The 22,744-nt window shown below is 25.4% G+C and overlaps 1 protein-coding gene across 1 annotated transcript in view; it reads right to left on the reverse strand.

Annotated features, from left to right (window-relative positions):
• Positions 1–22,744, reverse strand: part of orb2 (cytoplasmic polyadenylation element-binding protein orb2) — a 156,409-nt gene that overhangs the window by 83,012 nt on the left and 50,653 nt on the right. Inside the window, exon 2 of the mRNA XM_089088097.1 lies at positions 3,865–3,973. Within this exon, the coding sequence (XP_088944223.1) occupies positions 3,865–3,973 (109 nt within the window). The remainder of the gene's footprint in view (positions 1–3,864; positions 3,974–22,744) is intronic.

Here is a 22,744-nt window from a genome sequence, read left to right on the forward strand (position 1 = left end):
TTTATTGCGTTTACGATATTTAAACTGCTGTTTTTTGGGGTTTAGAGGGGGGAAGGTACCTAGGTTAGGTTAGGTTACGTATTTAATACGTGCTATGCTTTACCACCCCCCATAATGTGCAAATATATAGCCCAAATATGCTTTTAAACTATTATATATATATCCATCCTATTTTATTATATTTCATTAGCATTAGCCAAACTTGACTTCTTTTGTGGGTACCATATTATGCACAAGTACCGAAAAAAACATATAAACAACACACATACTACAAACGAACATGATACTTAGCTGCCCTTTATTGAACACCCGCCGAAAACCAATCTGAAACAAAATGCCATGCGCAATAAACAATGGGCCTATAACATACGATTCAAATTTGCCGAATGAAAGTAAAGAGAGACATCAGCACGGGGACTTGAAGAAAAACATTTTTTTTTTTTAATTGAAGAAAAAAGGAAAAAAAAAGTATTCACAATTCTTCGAAAGTCGCAAAACGAAGTTAGACTTTTAGCTAACTCGAGCTAAGTATTCCAGGCTGACTGAGAAGCAGTGAGGTGAACCATTCAGGTGAAAAAAGACACCTAATAACTGAACACTTTGTTTATGATGAGCTTGAAAGCCATTTCTTGTTCCTTTTTTTAGCGCTTTTTGTCATTGATAAGTATCCAATATACGACCAGTCCAGTTCATTCCATACCACTGAAGTTTTCTGGGTTTCCCCGAATTCCCTCATGAGAAAATTGATTTCTCGGAAATCTTCCCAAAAAATGACATTTACGAAAATTAAGGATTTATATTTCACGTTAACGATCGTGTATTTATGAACGTAGGAGAGCCTAATTTGCGCTCGAAAAAATCCGAGGGAGCCCCGGATAACTCAGGGAGTAGTGGGAGTACTGGGACCAGTATCTAAGCTTAGCCACCCTGATATCTAGTTTACGGAGAAAAGTTGGCAAGAACATTCTAATATTTGGCAGAATAGTAAAATCCATTCTATCTTCATAACACAAATTTATTCCAAGGATCTACTTTAAGATTTTGTTCCCTGTGTAATTTTTAGCGTGTCTCCTAACGTTTTATTACATGAACGAAAGACGACATTTTTGGCATCATTCCATAAGTGTGATTCAGCTCTATCCATCTGCCGAATTACATTTATGAAACTTAGCGTACATAGTTTTTTAGTAAATAACTGAAAAAAGGGTCATTTTTCTATTTTTCACCCCCATTTTTCTATTTTTCCATTTTTCCATTTTTCTATGTTTAGGTTTTTTTTCCATTTTTTTTTTTCTATGTTTTTTTTTTCTATGTTTAGGTTTTTTTTCCATTTTCCATTTTTCCATTTTTCTATGTTTAGGTTCTTCCCCAAGAAATTTCTAGTAATATCATAATTCTAGCTCGGTGAAAGGACAGATTTGAGACAAATGAATCAAATGATGTATATCTAGTCCTTTTGATGCAAGTTACAGCTGCAGCCTTGTCGCAAAATTGTTTGTCTTAGAGGGATCGTATACCTTAATCTAGTAACAACTCTACAACTAGATCAGAGAGCATCTCCATATGAAATTTGTAAATAATATAAATCATACCCCGATTATCAAGTCGAAAAAAACGAAAAAGCTATCAATTCAAAACGTAACTGAATTGTTTACATTAAAAAGCTGATCGGACGAGACCAAACAAAATGTCATTGGAAGTTGCTTGGTAATAGGCGCACGGACCTCAACACTAAATGGAAATGGACGATGAGAGGGATTTTCCAAGGATGAACTACCTCGTCTGGGTACTTATCGGTTATATAATGAACACTCGAGAATTTCGATCGCGAATGATGCGAACATGACACAAGAAACTTGTCAAGCAACTTCTTCATACCAGAGAATTAGCTTTGGCTGGGTTGGAAAATAAATTGTAGCTATATTTTATTAAGTGTTTAGTTGGTATTGGTACTTACGCATTATATGGGCCCTTCTAAAAAGTCAAGTTTGGTTAATGCTAATGAAATAAAATAAAATAGGATGAATATATAATAGTTTAAAAACAAATTTGGGCTATATATTTGCACATTAGGGGGGGGGGGGCATAGCATATATTAAAGACGTAGGCTAGCCTAATCTAGGCGGTCATCATAATTTTGTTTTATTTCATTACCATTAACCAAACTTCACTTTTCGAGTGTTTTTATAGAACCGATAAGTACCAAGCATTTTTCATGTTTCCTTTACTGATTTTCCATAGGGTCTTTCGGCCCTACCTTCAATGGGGTGTGACATTTGACCCAACGTATACTTGGCGCAAATAAGTTCCTTCTCCTAAATTTCTTTTAAGCACCTATGCAACTAGAGAAATTCCTCATCCCATTTGGAAATGAATGTAGAAGCAGAGCATGGTCGTATCCAGGATGTGGGGGGAGGGCACCTGCAGGGGAGTCGTTTGGGAAGGGCAAGGGGGGGGGCCGTTGCCCCTCCAATAATGTGGAGAAACAATTATTATATAGGCCATGCTCCTTGAATATCCGGATATGAATCCCTCTTGCCCCCCCCCAATAAAAATGCTGTAGATTCGCCCCTGGGTACCTGGTTTGAATCACCCTGTAATTTTTGTCTGACTCGTACAAAAGCAGCAAAATACATGTAAAATACAAGTGATACGTTCCACGGGAAGTTTTATTTTATACCCCACCCCGAAAATTATGTTATTCTTTGGATACGCATCAAACTCCAGACAAACAACTGAAGGCATTTTGAAAATGTAAAGTCTAATTTTTTTTTTTTTTTTTCAGAACCTGTTTGCTTGAGTAACTGTCTAAGAATAGTTTTAGGTACCCCGAGTACCCTCTCGCGAATAAAAATCCAGGATACGACCTTGAAGTATTCAGATACATGGAGTAAATTATACTTTTGAAGGGTTTGATTTCTTTTTAAATTTTTGTTAGTTCTTGAACACGGCTGAAAGTTATAAATGTAAAATTACAATTACAAAATACATCATAACTGTTTTCACTTTATTTACTTTAATAAATAAAAATTATTAAAACTTTAAGGAATAAATAACAGTATGTGAATATTAAACTGACAATACACGGTCATATTTTTTTTATTTTATAGTAAAGCGCAAATTATGTTCTGGTCTTGACAAGGCATGGGGGTTGTCAGCCCTACTCATGCTAATTCTTGCTCGTTTTGAGTTTGACTCGGTTATCTATTGTAATTTTTGTTCGTTTTGGGTTCCATTTGTTTATTCATGATGATTTGTAGTAGTTTTATGCTTGGAAGATTGTTTGACTTTATTTCTGCTCATTTTTGGTTTAACATTTTTGGTTTAACGGAGATCTTTACTTTTCTTTGAAAAATTTGTTTTGCGGAACAATTTTTTTATAATTAATATTTGGAAAGAGCATAGCCAGACACATCCAGTGGTGTGCTCAGCTTCTACCGAGCTAAGTAATGAAAGTAACTAAAAATTTACCAAGGATTGTTCAGGGGAAGGATGGGGTGGGGTGTAGAACATAAAAAATGGCATTTCTAAGAAAACACTTTGGAAAAGGGATCTTCAATCGATGCTCGGGGATGAGAGGGAACCCCCTGTCCCTTTCTATACGCGGGCATTATTGATATGTGTTTACAGAGAGAAAATGAAAGCGAAAATTTACTTTGTGAGTCACTAATCAATAAGCATTACAGGAACGTGTTAATTGGATGGGAAACTTAAAAATAGGATCTTCTAATGTAAACAAAGGGAATAACGAAATTTGGACTGGCAACAGTTATCGAAGAAGAAGAAGAACTAGATTTAAGTCCGACAGTGGATCAGAGGATTGATCTTGATGATGAAGTAAATGTATACAGAGAAAAAACTTACTTTGCGAGTCAATCTGGTCAGGTCTTATGTAATCGTTAAGATAAAGTTCTAAATTTCTCATAGAATCTAATGGACTTGGATTATTCGCCATGACACTTCGTTGTCGTTCCTAGAAAACAAAAGGACCATGCTTCATTCCATCATTTTAGCTACTTACTGGTGGATATCATTGGAGGCAAACCTCCTTATTGATTTCTCCTTTATTCAACATCTAATAACAAATTAAACCTGATTGGCATATTAACAGCCCGACATTTGTAGTATTAAAATGTCAAGTTCAAGGATCTATATTTTTTGAAACTAATATTGATTAAACTATTGATTACACTAATATTGGTTAAACTAATATTGGTTAAACTAATGATTAAACTAATATTGATTAAACTAATATTGGTTAAACTAATGATTAAACTAATATTGATTAAACTAATATTGGTTAAACTAATGATTAAACTAATATTGATTAAACTAATATTGGTTAAACTAATGATTAAACTAATATTGATTAAACTAATATTGGTTAAACTAATGATTAAACTAATATTGATTAAACTAATATTGGTTAAACTAATGATTAAACTAATATTGATTAAACTAATATTGATTAAACTATTGATTAAACTAATATTGATTAAACTAATATTGGTTAAACTAATGGTTAAACTAATATTGATTAAACTAATATTGGTTAAACTAATGATTAAACTAATATTGATTAAACTAATATTGGTTAAACTAATGATTAAACTAATATTGATTAAACTAATATTGGTTAAACTAATGATTAAACTAATATTGATTAAACTAATATTGGTTAAACTAATGATTAAACTAATATTGATTAAACTAATATTGATTAAACTATTGATTAAACTAATATTGATTAAACTAATATTGGTTAAACTAATGATTAAACTAATATTGATTAAACTAATATTGGTTAAACTAATGATTAAACTAATATTGATTAAACTAATATTGGTTAAACTAATGATTAAACTAATATTGATTAAACTAATATTGGTTAAACTAATGATTAAACTAATATTGATTAAACTAATATTGGTTAAACTAATGATTAAACTAATATTGATTAAACTAATATTGGTTAAACTAATGATTAAACTAATATTGATTAAACTAATATTGATTAAACTATTGATTAAACTAATATTGATTAAACAAATATTGGTTAAACTAATGATTAAAATAATATTGATTAAACTAATATTGGTTAAACTAATGATTAAACTAATATTGGTTAAACTAATATTGGTTAAACTAATGATTAAACTAATATTGATTAAACTAATATTGGTTAAACTAATGATTAAACTAATATTGATTAAACTAATATTGATTAAACTATTGATTAAACTAATATTGATTAAACTAATATTGGTTAAACTAATGATTAAACTAATATTGATTAAACTAATATTGGTTAAACTAATGATTAAACTAATATTGGTTAAACTAATGATTAAACTAATATTGATTAAACTAATATTGGTTAAACTAATGATTAAACTAATATTGATTAAACTAATATTGATTAAACTAATGATTAAACTAATATTGATTAAACTAATATTGGTTAAACTAAGGATTAAACTAATATTGATTAAACTAATATTGGTTAAACTAATGATTAAACTAATATTGATTAAACTAATATTGGTTAAACTAATGATTAAACTAATATTGATTAAACTAATATTGGTTAAACTAATGATTAAACTAATATTGATTAAACTAATATTGGTTAAACTAATGATTAAACTAATATTGATTAAACTAATATTGGTTAAACTAATGATTAAACTAATATTGATTAAACTATTGATTAAACTAATATTGATTAAACTATTGATTAAACTAATATTGATTAAACTATTGATTAAACTAATATTGATTAAACTAATATTGGTTAAACTAATGATTAAACTAATATTGATTAAACTAATATTGGTTAAACTAATGATTAAACTAATATTGATTAAACTATTGATTAAACTAATATTGATTAAACTATTGATTAAACTAATATTGGTTAAACTAAAGATTAAACTAATATTGATTAAACTAATATTGGTTAAACTAATGATTAAACTAATATTGATTAAACTAATATTGATTAAACTAATATTGATTAAACTATTGATTAAACTAATATTGATTAAACTAATATTGGTTAAACTAATGATTAAACTAATATTGATTAAACTAATATTGGTTAAACTAATGATTAAACTAATATTGATTAAACTATTGATTAAACTAATATTGATTAAACTAATATTGGTTAAACTAATGATTAAACTAATATTGATTAAACTAATATTGGTTAAACTAATGATTAAACTAATATTGATTAAACTAATATTGGTTAAACTAATGATTAAACTAATATTGATTAAACTAATATTGGTTAAACTAATGATTAAACTAATATTGATTAAACTAATATTGGTTAAACTAATGATTAAACTAATATTGGTTAAACTAATGATTAAACTAATATTGATTAAACTATTGATTAAACTAATATTGATTAAACTAATATTGGTTAAACTAATGATTAAACTAATATTGATTAAACTAATATTGGTTAAACTAATGATTAAACTAATATTGATTAAACTAATATTGGTTAAACTAATATTGGTTAAACTAATGATTAAACTAATATTGATTAAACTAATATTGGTTAAACTAATGATTAAACTAATATTGATTAAACTAATATTGGTTAAACTAATGATTAAACTAATATTGATTAAACTAATATTGGTTAAACTATTGATTAAACTAATATTGATTAAACTATTGATTAAACTAATATTGATTAAACTATTGATTAAACTAATATTGATTAAACTATTGATTAAACTAATATTGGTTAAACTAATGATTAAACTAATATTGATTAAACTAATATTGGTTAAACTAATGATTAAACTAATATTGATTAAACTAATATTGGTTAAACTAATGATTAAACTAATATTGATTAAACTATTGATTAAACTAATATTGATTAAACTATTGATTAAACTAATATTGGTTAAACTAAAGATTAAACTAATATTGATTAAACTAATATTGGTTAAACTAATGATTAAACTAATATTGATTAAACTAATATTGATTAAACTAATATTGATTAAACTAATGATTAAACTAATATTGATTAAACTAATATTGGTTAAACTAATGATTAAACTAATATTGATTAAACTAATATTGGTTAAACTAATGATTAAACTAATATTGATTAAACTATTGATTAAACTAATATTGATTAAACTAATATTGGTTAAACTAATGATTAAACTACTATTGATTAAACTAATATTGGTTAAACTATTGATTAAACTAATATTGATTAAACTAATATTGGTTAAACTAATGATTAAACTAATATTGGTTAAACTAATGATTAAACTAATATTGATTAAACTAATATTGGTTAAACTAATGATTAAACTAATATTGGTTAAACTAATGATTAAACTAATATTGATTAAACTATTGATTAAACTAATATTGATTAAACTAATATTGGTTAAACTAATGATTAAACTAATATTGATTAAACTAATATTGGTTAAACTAATGATTAAACTAATATTGGTTAAACTAATGATTAAACTAATATTGATTAAACTAATATTGGTTAAACTAATGATTAAACTAATATTGGTTAAACTAATTGATTAAACTAATATTGATTAAACTAATATTGGTTAAACTAATGATTAAACTAATATTGATTAAACTATTGATTAAACTAATATTGATTAAACTAATATTGGTTAAACTAATGATTAAACTAATATTGATTAAACTAATATTGGTTAAACTAATGATTAAACTAATATTGATTAAACTAATATTGATTAAACTATTGATTAAACTAATATTGATTAAACTAATATTGGTTAAACTAATGATTAAACTAATATTGATTAAACTAATATTGGTTAAACTAATGATTAAACTAATATTGATTAAACTAATATTGGTTAAACTAATGATTAAACTAATATTGATTAAACTAATATTGGTTAAACTAATGATTAAACTACTATTGATTAAACTAATATTGGTTAAACTAATGATTAAACTACTATTGATTAAACTACTATTGGTTAAACTATTGATTAAACTAATATTGATTAAACTAATATTGGTTAAACTAATGATTAAACTAATATTGGTTAAACTAATGATTAAACTAATATTGATTAAACTAATATTGGTTAAACTAATGATTAAACTAATATTGGTTAAACTAATGATTAAACTAATATTGATTAAACTATTGATTAAACTAATATTGATTAAACTAATATTGGTTAAACTAATGATTAAACTAATATTGATTAAACTAATATTGGTTAAACTAATGATTAAACTAATATTGATTAAACTAATATTGGTTAAACTAATGATTAAACTAATATTGATTAAACTAATATTGGTTAAACTAATATTGATTAAACTAATATTGATTAAACTAATATTGATTAAACTAATATTGATTAAACTAATGATTAAACTAATATTGATTAAACTAATATTGGTTAAACTAATGATTAAACTAATATTGATTAAACTAATATTGGTTAAACTAATGATTAAACTAATATTGATTAAACTAATATTGGTTAAACTAATGATTAAACTAATATTGATTAAACTAATATTGATTAAACTAATGATTAAACTAATATTGATTAAACTAATATTGGTTAAACTAATGATTAAACTAATATTGATTAAACTAATATTGGTTAAACTAATGATTAAACTAATATTGATTAAACTAATATTGGTTAAACTAATGATTAAACTAATATTGATTAAACTAATATTGGTTAAACTAATGATTAAACTAATATTGATTAAACTAATATTGGTTAAACTAATGATTAAACTAATATTGATTAAACTAATATTGGTTAAACTAATGATTAAACTAATATTGATTAAACTAATATTGGTTAAACTAATGATTAAACTAATATTGATTAAACTAATATTGGTTAAACTAATGATTAAACTAATATTGATTAAACTAATGATTAAACTAATGATTAAACTAATATTGGTTAAACTAATGATTAAACTAATATTGATTAAACTAATATTGATTAAACTAATTGATTAAACTAATATTGATTAAACTAATATTGGTTAAACTAATGATTAAACTAATATTGATTAAACTAATATTGGTTAAACTAATGATTAAACTAATATTGATTAAACTAATATTGGTTAAACTAATGATTAAACTAATATTGATTAAACTAATATTGGTTAAACTAATGATTAAACTAATATTGATTAAACTAATATTGGATTAAACTAATATTGATTAAACTAATATTGGTTAAACTAATGATTAAACTAATATTGATTAAACTAATATTGGTTAAACTAATGATTAAACTAATATTGATTAAACTAATATTGGTTAAACTAATGATTAAACTAATATTGATTAAACTAATATTGGTTAAACTAATGATTAAACTAATATTGATTAAACTAATATTGGTTAAACTAATGATTAAACTAATATTGATTAAACTAATATTGGTTAAACTAATGATTAAACTAATATTGATTAAACTAATATTGGTTAAACTAATGATTAAACTAATATTGATTAAACTAATATTGGTTAAACTAATGATTAAACTAATATTGATTAAACTAATATTGGTTAAACTAATGATTAAACTAATATTGATTAAACTAATATTGGTTAAACTAATGATTAAACTAATATTGATTAAACTAATATTGGTTAAACTAATGATTAAACTAATATTGATTAAACTAATATTGAGTTAAACTAATATTGATTAAACTAATATTGGTTAAACTAATGATTAAACTAATATTGATTAAACTATTGATTAAACTAATATTGGTTAAACTAATGATTAAACTAATATTGATTAAACTAATATTGGTTAAACTAATGATTAAACTAATATTGATTAAACTAATATTGGTTAAACTAATGATTAAACTAATATTGATTAAACTAATATTGATTAAACTAATATTGATTAAACTAATATTGGTTAAACTAATGATTAAACTAATATTGGTTAAACTAATGATTAAACTAATATTGATTAAACTAATATTGGTTAAACTAATGATTAAACTAATATTGATTAAACTAATATTGGTTAAACTAATGATTAAACTAATATTGATTAAACTAATATTGGTTAAACTAATGATTAAACTAATATTGATTAAACTAATATTGGATTAAACTAATATTGATTAAACTAATATTGGTTAAACTAATGATTAAACTAATATTGATTAAACTAATATTGGTTAAACTAATGATTAAACTAATATTGATTAAACTAATATTGGTTAAACTAATGATTAAACTAATATTGATTAAACTAATATTGGTTAAACTAATGATTAAACTAATATTGATTAAACTAATATTGATTAAACTAATATTGGTTAAACTAATGATTAAACTAATATTGATTAAACTAATATTGATTAAACTAATATTGATTAAACTAATATTGGTTAAACTAATGATTAAACTAATATTGATTAAACTAATATTGGTTAAACTAATGATTAAACTAATATTGATTAAACTAATATTGGTTAAACTAATGATTAAACTAATATTGATTAAACTAATATTGGTTAAACTAATGATTAAACTAATATTGATTAAACTAATATTGGTTAAACTAATGATTAAACTAATATTGATTAAACTAATATTGGTTAAACTAATGATTAAACTAATATTGATTAAACTAATATTGGTTAAACTAATGATTAAACTAATATTGATTAAGCTAATATTTGTTAAACTAATGATTAAACTAATATTGATTAAACTAATATTGGTTAAACTAATGATTAAACTACTATTGATTAAACTAATATTGGTTAAACTAATGATTAAACTAATATTGATTAAACTAATATTGGTTAAACTATTGATTAAACTAATATTGATTAAACTAATATTGGTTAAACTAATGATTAAACTAATATTGATTAAACTAATATTGGTTAAACTAATGATTAAACTAATATTGATTAAACTAATATTGGTTAAACTAATGATTAAACTAATATTGATTAAACTAATATTGAGTTAAACTAATATTGATTAAACTAATATTGATTAAACTATATTGATTAAACTAATATTGATTAAACTAATATTGGTTAAACTAATGATTAAACTAATATTGATTAAACTAATATTGGTTAAACTAATGATTAGATTAAACTAATATTGGTTAAACTAATGATTAAACTAATATTGATTAAACTAATATTGGTTAAACTAATGATTAAACTAATATTGATTAAACTAATATTGGTTAAACTAATGATTAAACTAATATTGATTAAACTAATATTGGTTAAACTAATGATTAAACTAATATTGATTAAACTAATATTGGTTAAACTAATGATTAAACTAATATTGATTAAACTAATATTGGTTAAACTAATGATTAAACTAATATTGATTAAACTAATATTGGTTAAACTAATGATTAAACTAATATTGATTAAACTAATATTGGTTAAACTAATGATTAAACTAATATTGATTAAACTAATATTGGTTAAACTAATGATTAAACTAATATTGGTTAAACTAATGATTAAACTAATATTGATTAAACTAATATTGATTAAACTAATATTGATTAAACTAATATTGGTTAAACTAATGATTAAACTAATATTGATTAAACTAATATTGGTTAAACTATATGATTAAACTAATATTGGTTAAACTAATGATTAAACTAATATTGATTAAACTAATATTGGTTAAACTAATGATTAAACTAATATTGATTAAACTAATATTGGTTAAACTAATATTGATTAAACTAATATTGGTTAAACTAATGATTAAACTAATATTGATTAAACTAATATTGGTTAAACTAATGATTAAACTAATATTGGTTAAACTAATGATTAAACTAATATTGATTAAACTAATATTGGTTAAACTAATATTGATTAAACTAATATTGGTTAAACTAATGATTAAACTAATATTGATTAAACTAATATTGGTTAAACTAATGATTAAACTAATATTGATTAAACTAATATTGGTTAAACTAATGATTAAACTAATATTGATTAAACTAATATTGGTTAAACTAATGATTAAACTAATATTGATTAAACTAATATTGGTTAAACTAATGATTAAACTAATGATTAAACTAATATTGATGATTAAACTAATATTGATTAAACTAATATTGGTTAAACTAATGATTAAACTAATATTGATTAAACTAATATTGGTTAAACTAATGATTAAACTAATATTGATTAAACTAATATTGGTTAAACTAATGATTAAACTAATATTGATTAAACTAATATTGGTTAAACTAATGATTAAACTAATATTGATTAAACTAATATTGGTTAAACTAATGATTAAACTAATATTGATTAAACTAATATTGGTTAAACTAATGATTAAACTAATATTGATTAAACTAATATTGGTTAAACTAATGATTAAACTAATATTGATTAAACTAATATTGGTTAAACTAATGATTAAACTAATATTGATTAAACTAATATTGGTTAAACTAATGATTAAACTAATATTGATTAAACTAATATTGGTTAAACTAATGATTAAACTAATATTGATTAAACTAATATTGGTTAAACTAATGATTAAACTAATATTGATTAAACTAATATTGGTTAAACTAATGATTAAACTAATATTGATTAAACTAATATTGGTTAAACTAATGATTAAACTAATATTGATTAAACTAATATTGGTTAAACTAATGATTAAACTAATATTGATTAAACTAATATTGGTTAAACTAATGATTAAACTAATATTGATTAAACTAATATTGGTTAAACTAATGATTAAACTAATATTGATTAAACTAATATTGGTTAAACTAATGATTAAACTAATATTGATTAAACTAATATTGGTTAAACTAATGATTAAACTAATATTGGTTAAACTAATGATTAAACTAATATTGATTAAACTAATATTGGTTAAACTAATGATTAAACTACTATTGATTAAACTAATATTGGTTAAACTAATGATTAAACTAATATTGATTAAACTAATATTGGTTAAACTAATGATTAAACTAATATTGATTAAACTAATATTGGTTAAACTAATGATTAAACTAATATTGATTAAACTAATATTGGTTAAACTAATGATTAAACTAATATTGATTAAACTAATATTGGTTAAACTAATGATTAAACTAATATTGATTAAACTAATATTGGTTAAACTAATGATTAAACTAATATTGATTAAACTAATATTGGTTAAACTAATGATTAAACTAATATTGATTAAACTAATATTGGTTAAACTAATGATTAAACTAATATTGATTAAACTAATATTGGTTAAACTAATGATTAAACTAATATTGATTAAACTAATATTGGTTAAACTAATGATTAAACTAATATTGATTAAACTAATATTGGATTAAACTAATATTGATTAAACTAATATTGGTTAAACTAATGATTAAACTAATATTGATTAAACTAATATTGGTTAAACTAATGATTAAACTAATATTGATTAAACTAATATTGGTTAAACTAATGATTAAACTAATATTAGATTAAACTAATATTGGTTAAACTAATGATTAAACTAATATTGATTAAACTAATATTGGTTAAACTAATGATTAAACTAATATTGATTAAACTAATATTGGTTAAACTAATGATTAAACTAATATTGATTAAACTAATATTGGTTAAACTAATGATTAAACTAATATTGATTAAACTAATATTGGTTAAACTAATATTGATTAAACTAATATTGGTTAAACTAATGATTAAACTAATATTGATTAAACTAATATTGATTAAACTAATATTGATTAAACTAATATTGGTTAAACTAATGATTAAACTAATATTGATTAAACTAATATTGGTTAAACTAATGATTAAACTAATATTGATTAAACTAATATTGGTTAAACTAATGATTAAACTAATATTGATTAAACTAATATTGGTTAAACTAATGATTAAACTAATATTGATTAAACTAATATTGGTTAAACTAATGATTAAACTAATATTGATTAAACTAATATTGGTTAAACTAATGATTAAACTAATATTGATTAAACTAATATTGGTTAAACTAATGATTAAACTAATATTGATTAAACTAATATTGGTTAAACTAATGATTAAACTAATATTGATTAAACTAATATTGGTTAAACTAATGATTAAACTAATATTGATTAAACTAATATTGGTTAAACTAATGATTAAACTAATATTGATTAAACTAATATTGGTTAAACTAATGATTAAACTAATATTGATTAAACTAATATTGGTTAAACTAATGATTAAACTAATATTGATTAAACTAATATTGGTTAAACTAATGATTAAACTAATATTGATTAAACTAATATTGGTTAAACTAATGATTAAACTAATATTGGTTAAACTAATGATTAAACTAATATTGATTAAACTAATATTGGTTAAACTAATGATTAAACTAATATTGATTAAACTAATATTGGTTAAACTAATGATTAAACTAATATTGATTAAACTAATATTGGTTAAACTAATGATTAAACTAATATTGATTAAACTAATATTGGTTAAACTAATGATTAAACTAATATTGATTAAACTAATATTGGTTAAACTAATGATTAAACTAATATTGATTAAACTAATATTGGTTAAACTAATGATTAAACTAATATTGATTAAACTAATATTGGTTAAACTAATGATTAAACTAATATTGAGTTAAACTAATGATTAAACTAATATTGATTAAACTAATATTGGTTAAACTAATGATTAAACTAATATTGATTAAACTAATATTGGTTAAACTAATGATTAAACTAATATTGATTAAACTAATATTGGTTAAACTAATGATTAAACTAATATTGATTAAACTAATATTGGTTAAACTAATGATTAAACTAATATTGATTAAACTAATGATTAAACTAATATTGATTAAACTAATATTGGTTAAACTAATGATTAAACTAATATTGATTAAACTAATATTGGTTAAACTAATGATTAAACTAATATTGATTAAACTAATATTGGTTAAACTAATGATTAAACTAATATTGATTAAACTAATATTGGTTAAACTAATGATTAAACTAATATTGATTAAACTAATATTGGTTAAACTAATGATTAAACTAATATTGATTAAACTATATTGTCTAGATTAAACTAATATTGATTAAACTAATATTGGTTAAACTAATGATTAAACTAATATTGATTAAACTAATATTGGTTAAACTAATGATTAAACTAATATTGATTAAACTAATATTGGTTAAACTAATGATTAAACTAATATTGATTAAACTAATGATTAAACTAATATTGATTAAACTAATATTGGTTAAACTAATGATTAAACTAATATTGATTAAACTAATATTGGTTAAACTATTGATTAAACTAATATTGATTAAACTAATATTGGTTAAACTAATGATTAAACTAATATTGATTAAACTAATATTGGTTAAACTATTGATTAAACTAATATTGATTAAACTAATATTGGTTAAACTAATATTGGTTAAACTAATGATTAAACTAATATTGATTAAACTAATATTGGTTAAACTAATGATTAAACTAATATTGATTAAACTAATATTGATTAAACTATTGATTAAACTAATATTGATTAAACTAATATTGGTTAAACTAATATTGGTTAAACTAATGATTAAACTAATATTGATTAAACTAATATTGATTAAACTAATGATTAAACTAATATTGATTAAACTAATATTGGTTAAACTATTGATTAAACTAATATTGATTAAACTAATATTGGTTAAACTAATGATTAAACTAATATTGATTAAACTAATGATTAAACTAATATTGATTAAACTAATATTGGTTAAACTAATGATTAAACTAATATTGATTAAACTAATATTGATTAAACTATTGATTAAACTAATATTGATTAAACTAATATTGGTTAAACTAATATTGGTTAAACTAATGATTAAACTAACATTGGTTAAACTAATGATTAAACTAATATTGATTAAACTAATATTGGTTAAACTAATATTGGTTAAACTAATATTGAAAGCTTTATTTTGCTAATCCTAGTGTACCCAATTATTTGGTTCGGCACGGGGGTCAGTGACGTGACTCAATAAGCTCAGCCAGAGTCGACCCAGCTCTAAATGGGTACCTGGAGAAATCTGGGGAAGCTAAACAGGAAGGGTGTGCGAAAGCACAGGATGGTTGGCCAAGAAACAGAGATCAGCACCGCCGGAAAGATTTAATGTAAAGTCCAATGCCGTATTCTTTACCTTTACCTTTTATTTTTCTAATAATATACATTTTTAATCGAACTCTAGAAGCATTTTTGACACAAAGTCGTCAATAAAACAAGAAAACAGCTGAAGAATGAGCCCACTCGGAGGGCTGTTTGAAAAATGCACAAACAAGTTAATTTTTTGTTGGTTTAAACTTGCTGGCTTGTAAGCATTCCCCACCCCCCCCCCTTCATAGACCACAAATAGCCATAGGTCAAAGACAATTGGTACAGGTAATGTAGAACGCCTTTCAGGCTTAATATACTATAGGTATTTTTAAATAACGTTCATATTTTTTATTCCCTCTCTTGATTCCTTTATTTCTTTCTTTCTCTGCCTCTCTTTCTTACATTCATTCATTCGTTATTCATCTCCCTTCCATTCATTCATTCTTTTTCCGTCTCTTTTTCTTTCTTTCTCTCACTCTCGCTCTTTCATTCTTACATTCATTCATCCTTTCTTTCTCTCTTTCTTTCTCTTTCTCTCTAATTTGTTATTACCACTGAACGACTTAACAAGTGCTCATCTTTGTTCCCTTTTTAAAGCTAATTGCTTCTTAACTCATGGACCTTCTTTTTTTCCTACTAGCTTGGATGCTGGCTAGAAAAATAGAGGGGAATTTTAGAAGGCTCTGGATATATCCACGCACAAAAAGATTTTCTTGATGTTGCAATATGATGAAAGGCAGTGTAAATCCATGGTTCCCAGCATGGGGCGTACATCTTTCAGGGGACCTTGGACAATTGAGTCTGTAAGGGGGCAATTTGTGAATTCTTTAAGCCAAGTTAGACTTTTTAGGCATCGTAAATCCAACAAAATTGTCTGATGATTTCTGCATATTTAAGCTATATGCAGTATATCTTGTACCTAGGACCTCACCAGAGATTCAACAACACAATTTTCTGTTCCAGAACAACGGTATAACAGTAAGAAAGAATTTGAAAGAATTCACCTTCAGTGTCAAAATGTTCTAATTTCTCTGGAGGAATCCCCCCCCCTTTCCCTGTAGTGCAGATTTCTTGCTGACCAATCCATAGAGACATGTTGAAGAACCATGTTGCGGGAGGGGTATTGTCTCCCGTAGATTTTTAAAGTTTTTCTTTTTGGTATTTTTTGTATTAATTAAAAAAGTTGGCGCCTATAAAATTTAAAAAAAAAAACATTTCCCGCCCTGAACAATTTTCGTGAACTGACAACACTGCTGCGCAGCTCTATTACTCACAAAGAGTCCGTATACATTAAAATATTATATAAAATATTAGAACCAAACTAAAACTATCATTTTTGTGGGGTTTCCGATACCCAAGTTTATCTGTTTAAGTATAAAAAATACAGCACTCCAGTTCCTTGTGTGTGGCTCTTGTGTTTTCAGTAAAGCTCTATACAGTAAAGTTTTCAGTATATAGAACTATCATCTTTGAAATGCATATACAGTCAGGATATTTTTCAGGCTCTTGGCTCTTGTGTTTTCAGTAAAGCTCTATACAGTAAAGTTTTCAGTATATAGAACTATCATCTTTGAAATGCATATACAGTCAGGATATTTTGATTCCACGCCTGAAAACCTCCTTCAACGGAATTAGCCGAAGAGAAAAATAAAATGGAAGGAAAACCAACACTTTGAAACACTGTATATCTTCTTTGGAAGCAATTGGGAGGCTAAATACCGAATACATCCAGCCGATGAAATTTAACAAAAATAAACGGATAGAGAATTGGGAGAGGGGATAGAAATTACTGAGGAGATTGAGAAACAGATAAAATGCAAACTGAACAATTGATAGCAACCAGACGACGATACGGTACCAACATTAGGGAAGAAAGGCTTAAAAGACTTGATGAAAAACATCCGAAGAATAATTTAGATTATCATTGATCTTGGCAGAATCTCCAAAGAGAAAAGTAATGAAATACAGACCAGATCCTCGTTAGTTCTCACTATTTATTTAATTCTAAAAAACTAACTCTAAAATATACCCTGACCCCGGGTCAACGCAAAAATCTGACCAAATTTTTGTCGAGTCTAGTGTCTGTTCTTTTTTCTATTGTACCGAAATTCCCAGAGACAGAACGCAGGGGCGCCCATTGGGAGGGATAAATACTTTTTTTTTATATTTTTTCATTGAAAAATAAAAAAAAATTGCCTCAGCCTAGATTATGAAAAATATTTTTTTCATTAAAAATGAAAAAAAAAAAATCCTTCTGTCTACATCTTTTCGTGAATTGGCATCCCTGGTAGAATACACAGTGACAAGATAAGGCAAAATCTTTATTTCCAAGGCAATATTTTTACGCGTCTGGTGTTAGCCTATATAGATTTTTCTATAAAATTTAACTTCGACGTCAAGTATTATTCTACTTTCGCTAGTAGTTCATATATTTTACTTGCCAAAAGTACGACACTAAGCGTTCAATTATCGAAAAATCTAGCACTTTCAAATAAGGAACAGGCTTAAATCCTATCTTAAATCGTCAATTTGCATTGCTCTTTAAACGACATAGACAACAATTTAGTTTTTATAACAAAGTTCATAAATGGATAAAATTTTGATAGTTTCGACAGGGGAGAGTTTTCGGAGAATAGGAAGAAATGATGTTGTTTTTTGTTTAATTGGTATTATGAACTAACTACTGGAGAGAAATAAGCACAAAAAAACAAATAATACCAATAAATGACCACGTTTTTGTACATAGCATAGGGCCGTGATTCCCAACATGGTCTGCAGGCTCCACCGGTGGGAGAAAGCAAAATTTTGATTGGCCATGGGCAGAAAGTACATCCTTTGGCTGACTATAGTTTAGAGCCTTAATCATAGGCAGCGCAATCGCGCTGCCTCAGTAAAGAACGATGTTGGCACAATGTACTTTGTTTCATGCCAGGGCACTTCGTATCAAAGGAGTTGTCGTAGAAACTTCAAAAGAGCTCATTCGATTGGAAATTGAAGTGGCTAGTGCCCTTTTTAACAGTCGAAAGTGATTGGAAGACAACTAACACCCCTTCCACGCCCACTATTTCCCAAAACACATCCAATCAAAATTTTGAGATAGCCATTTTGTTCAGCGTAGTTGATTTCCAGACAGAAAATATGTTTTGAGGAGGACACTCCCCCACAACCCTAAGGGCAAGGGTTTTAAGTTACGCTCTGGGGGCATAAGAACGATGTTGGCACAATGCATTATTTATTATTTTTTTCATTTAGACCAGGGCAGAAAAAAAAAATACAAATGAATGTGCATTTTCAATTTAATATACATATACTGATATTTGTTAATCAAAATGTTAATATTATTTGATTTATAAAAGTTATAAAAGTAAAAAACTTTATATTTTTTCAGTAAAGTGCAAATTATGTTCTGGCCTTGGGAAGGCATAGGGGTTTTGGGCCCAACTGATGTTAATTTTTGTTCGTATTGAGTTTGACTTGGTTAATTGTTGTAATTTCTGTTCGTTTTGGGTTTCATTTATTTATCGATGCTGATTTGTGGTAGTTTCACGCTTGGTAGATTATTTGATTTTATTTTTGTTAATTTTTTGTTTAATGGAGTTCTTTACTTTTCTTTGAAAAACTCATTTTGTGGAAAAAGTTTTTTTTAATTAATCTTGGAAAAAACACGTTCCACGTGAATGACGCCACATTCATGTGTATTAAAAGAGCGAAAAAGATAAGTAATAATATTGCAATTATAATACTGCAACTACGGACTTTGGACAATTAGGGCCGTACTGAGGCACTTTTCCCCAATAAAATCCAATTCAGTTGGTGCAATGAGCGACAACAAATGGAAGGACACTCTGATATCATGCTAAATACCCTAAATTCATTTTCTAAGATTTTACAATAGAGGCTAAACAAATTAACAGCTCTATTGTACAAATTCAAGATCACAAAATAAATTTGCATTAAATTAAAGATCAAAATACGCTTTAAATTAGTATTACTTTAAAACACAGATTTTCAGGCAACATTTGTTTAATTTTCATGCTTCCTGTAACATTGGAAATGGGGGTATAAGCCAATTTGGCAAACCCCCCCCCCCCCCGAAATGTATATCCGAATCGTAAAAACGTAACAAAAATGAATTTAAACAGATTTTTGAATAATACTGTAACTACGTCATGCATTGTAAAAAAAAAAGTGTTTTATACAGACAATGCTTTTCACTAGCATAAAATATGGAGGACGACCAATTCAATTCAATGGGTTTATTTACAAAGACAAAAATGTAAATCACACATAATACAAAATACTTAGTCCATTTCTGGATGCCGAGAACCACAATCAATATCATTTCAACATAATACGCAGAGTGGTCACCGCTCTTACTCCCAGACACAACATTACCTCTCATTAATAAAAAAAAATAACCCTTCCAGCTTCCTTTCCCCAGGGGAAGCCACCCCATCATAGATAAAAAAAAATCATACTTTAGTTATTTATATGTTAACCTTAACTTTTTATTTATCATACTTTGCATTATTTATCACACTCTACTTTAACTTTTCTTTTGTATTCAATGTTTTTTTGCTCTTTTTTTAAATGACTCTAGGGAGCTCCTGCCTCTTAGCTTTTCTGGGATCGCATTCCATATCTTTACAATTGTCATATTTGGAGCAAAATCTGATCGTAGAGTCGGGGTGAAGGGTATGTGCGGTTTTGATGACGATCGAGTAGACAAATTATGATGGTCCGAGATACGGCGGAATAATGTTTTAAAAGAAAATGGTAGCTCACTAGCTAGAAATTTAAACATAAAGGTCAAGCATGACAGTTAATGCAGCGACTCTAAGGACAAGTACTCTTCATTTTTTCCAATGAATATAAGGCATTGTCGATGAATACAATTCGGGTTTTGCAGATGAGACTCGAAAGTTGACTGCCAGATCATTGCATAGTACTGTAAATGGTGCTTTATGAGGGCGTTTTACCGAGAGACGAGTGTTTTTTGCGGCAAGGTGACCTTCAGTTTTTTATTATTCCAAGATTCCGGGATAGCTTCAGCAGACCCAAGAAAGAATACCAAGTTAATGGCCTGTTAAGCTTCCTTCAGGTGAAAACACGTAAAATTTTGAATAATAAAACTAAAAATCAAGGGGAGCATCAGGAATTTAGAAATGACCAGGTGGGGTATCGGCTGGGTCTGGCCTAGGGCTATATCCGCGTATAAAGGTGGGAAATAATTGCTATGGTAGTGAAGATTGCACTCGGGAAAATGTTACATGGAGAGCCAAATTTTGTTGTAATTGAAGCTAGTCCAGAAAAAATATTTGATTAATTATTTGTAATGATTAATTAATTAATTAAAGTTAATTAATTTTAATAAACGAATAGATTAATTATTCTTAATTAGATAATAATTTGGTACTTGTATGATATACCCCCTACCTAGTATTCTTCTAATATGTTTCTCTGAGGCTCAATACAAATGAAATATACTAAAGTAAGAAAAAATATATAATACTTTAGAAATAAATTTGGGCTATATATTTGCATATTAGAAGGGGGGGGGGTTTAAGTATAGCGGGTCTGCATGCCTAATGTATTTTGTACAATTATTCTGCATATTATGTGGTAAGAATTGTTTTCTAATTTCACACCGTCCAAATACTTTACCCCCCCCCCCCTAATGCGTAAAAATATAGCTCAAATTATATATTTTCCATCTATTCTGTCACTTCTTTTTGTCTTGTCTCAAGCTAAGCTGAAAGAAACTAAAGAAAAAAAAACACTTCTATAATGCGTCAATGAATGAACAACTTGAGCGGTAGGGGGTTTATCATACAAGTACCGATAATTTTTCTACTGTAGTGTTCTTCGTTAGTTACTAGTTCAGCGTCTTTGTATCATGTCAAATTGACATTAAAAAATATGGTTTCATAGAAAATAGTAAGTCGGGCATATTGTGGACCGACTTTGCACTTCAATCAGGAATAAGAACTAATGGTTTAGACTGAGGTAGCATATTGTCAGTGTTGAGCATATTGACAGTTGTCAATGACCATTACAAGTAGACTGCCACCGCCACCGGCTTGAGTCAAAGTTTGAGTATGTTTCATAATTTTAGATAACATCTATTGCTCCTGAATCAGCATCCTCCCTCTCCTCAAAAAATTATTATTACACCACCCTTGAAGTAAGTGCCATGAATAAACTGGGTATTCTTGAAGGAGAATTCCTCATCTAAACTAGTAACTATAGCAACAAATGTCTTTGTTAATTACCAAGGAGAGTGAAAATGATAATTCAAATTGGTCAAGTGGAAACACGCATAGCCATACATATCTTGGAAATCAGGAATACAATTTTTCATCGAAAATACCTTCATATTCAATTATGCAGTAGCAGATAATAGTGGACTTCAAATTTAAAAAAAAAAAAAACAAGGTTGAAAAATAAGCTAAAAAA

Source organism: Artemia sp. Qi Xiang Cuo, chromosome 4 (assembly GCF_049724085.1).
Source record: "Artemia sp. Qi Xiang Cuo chromosome 4, ASM4972408v1, whole genome shotgun sequence".
Classification (NCBI taxonomy): domain Eukaryota; kingdom Metazoa; phylum Arthropoda; class Branchiopoda; order Anostraca; family Artemiidae; genus Artemia; species Artemia sp. Qi Xiang Cuo.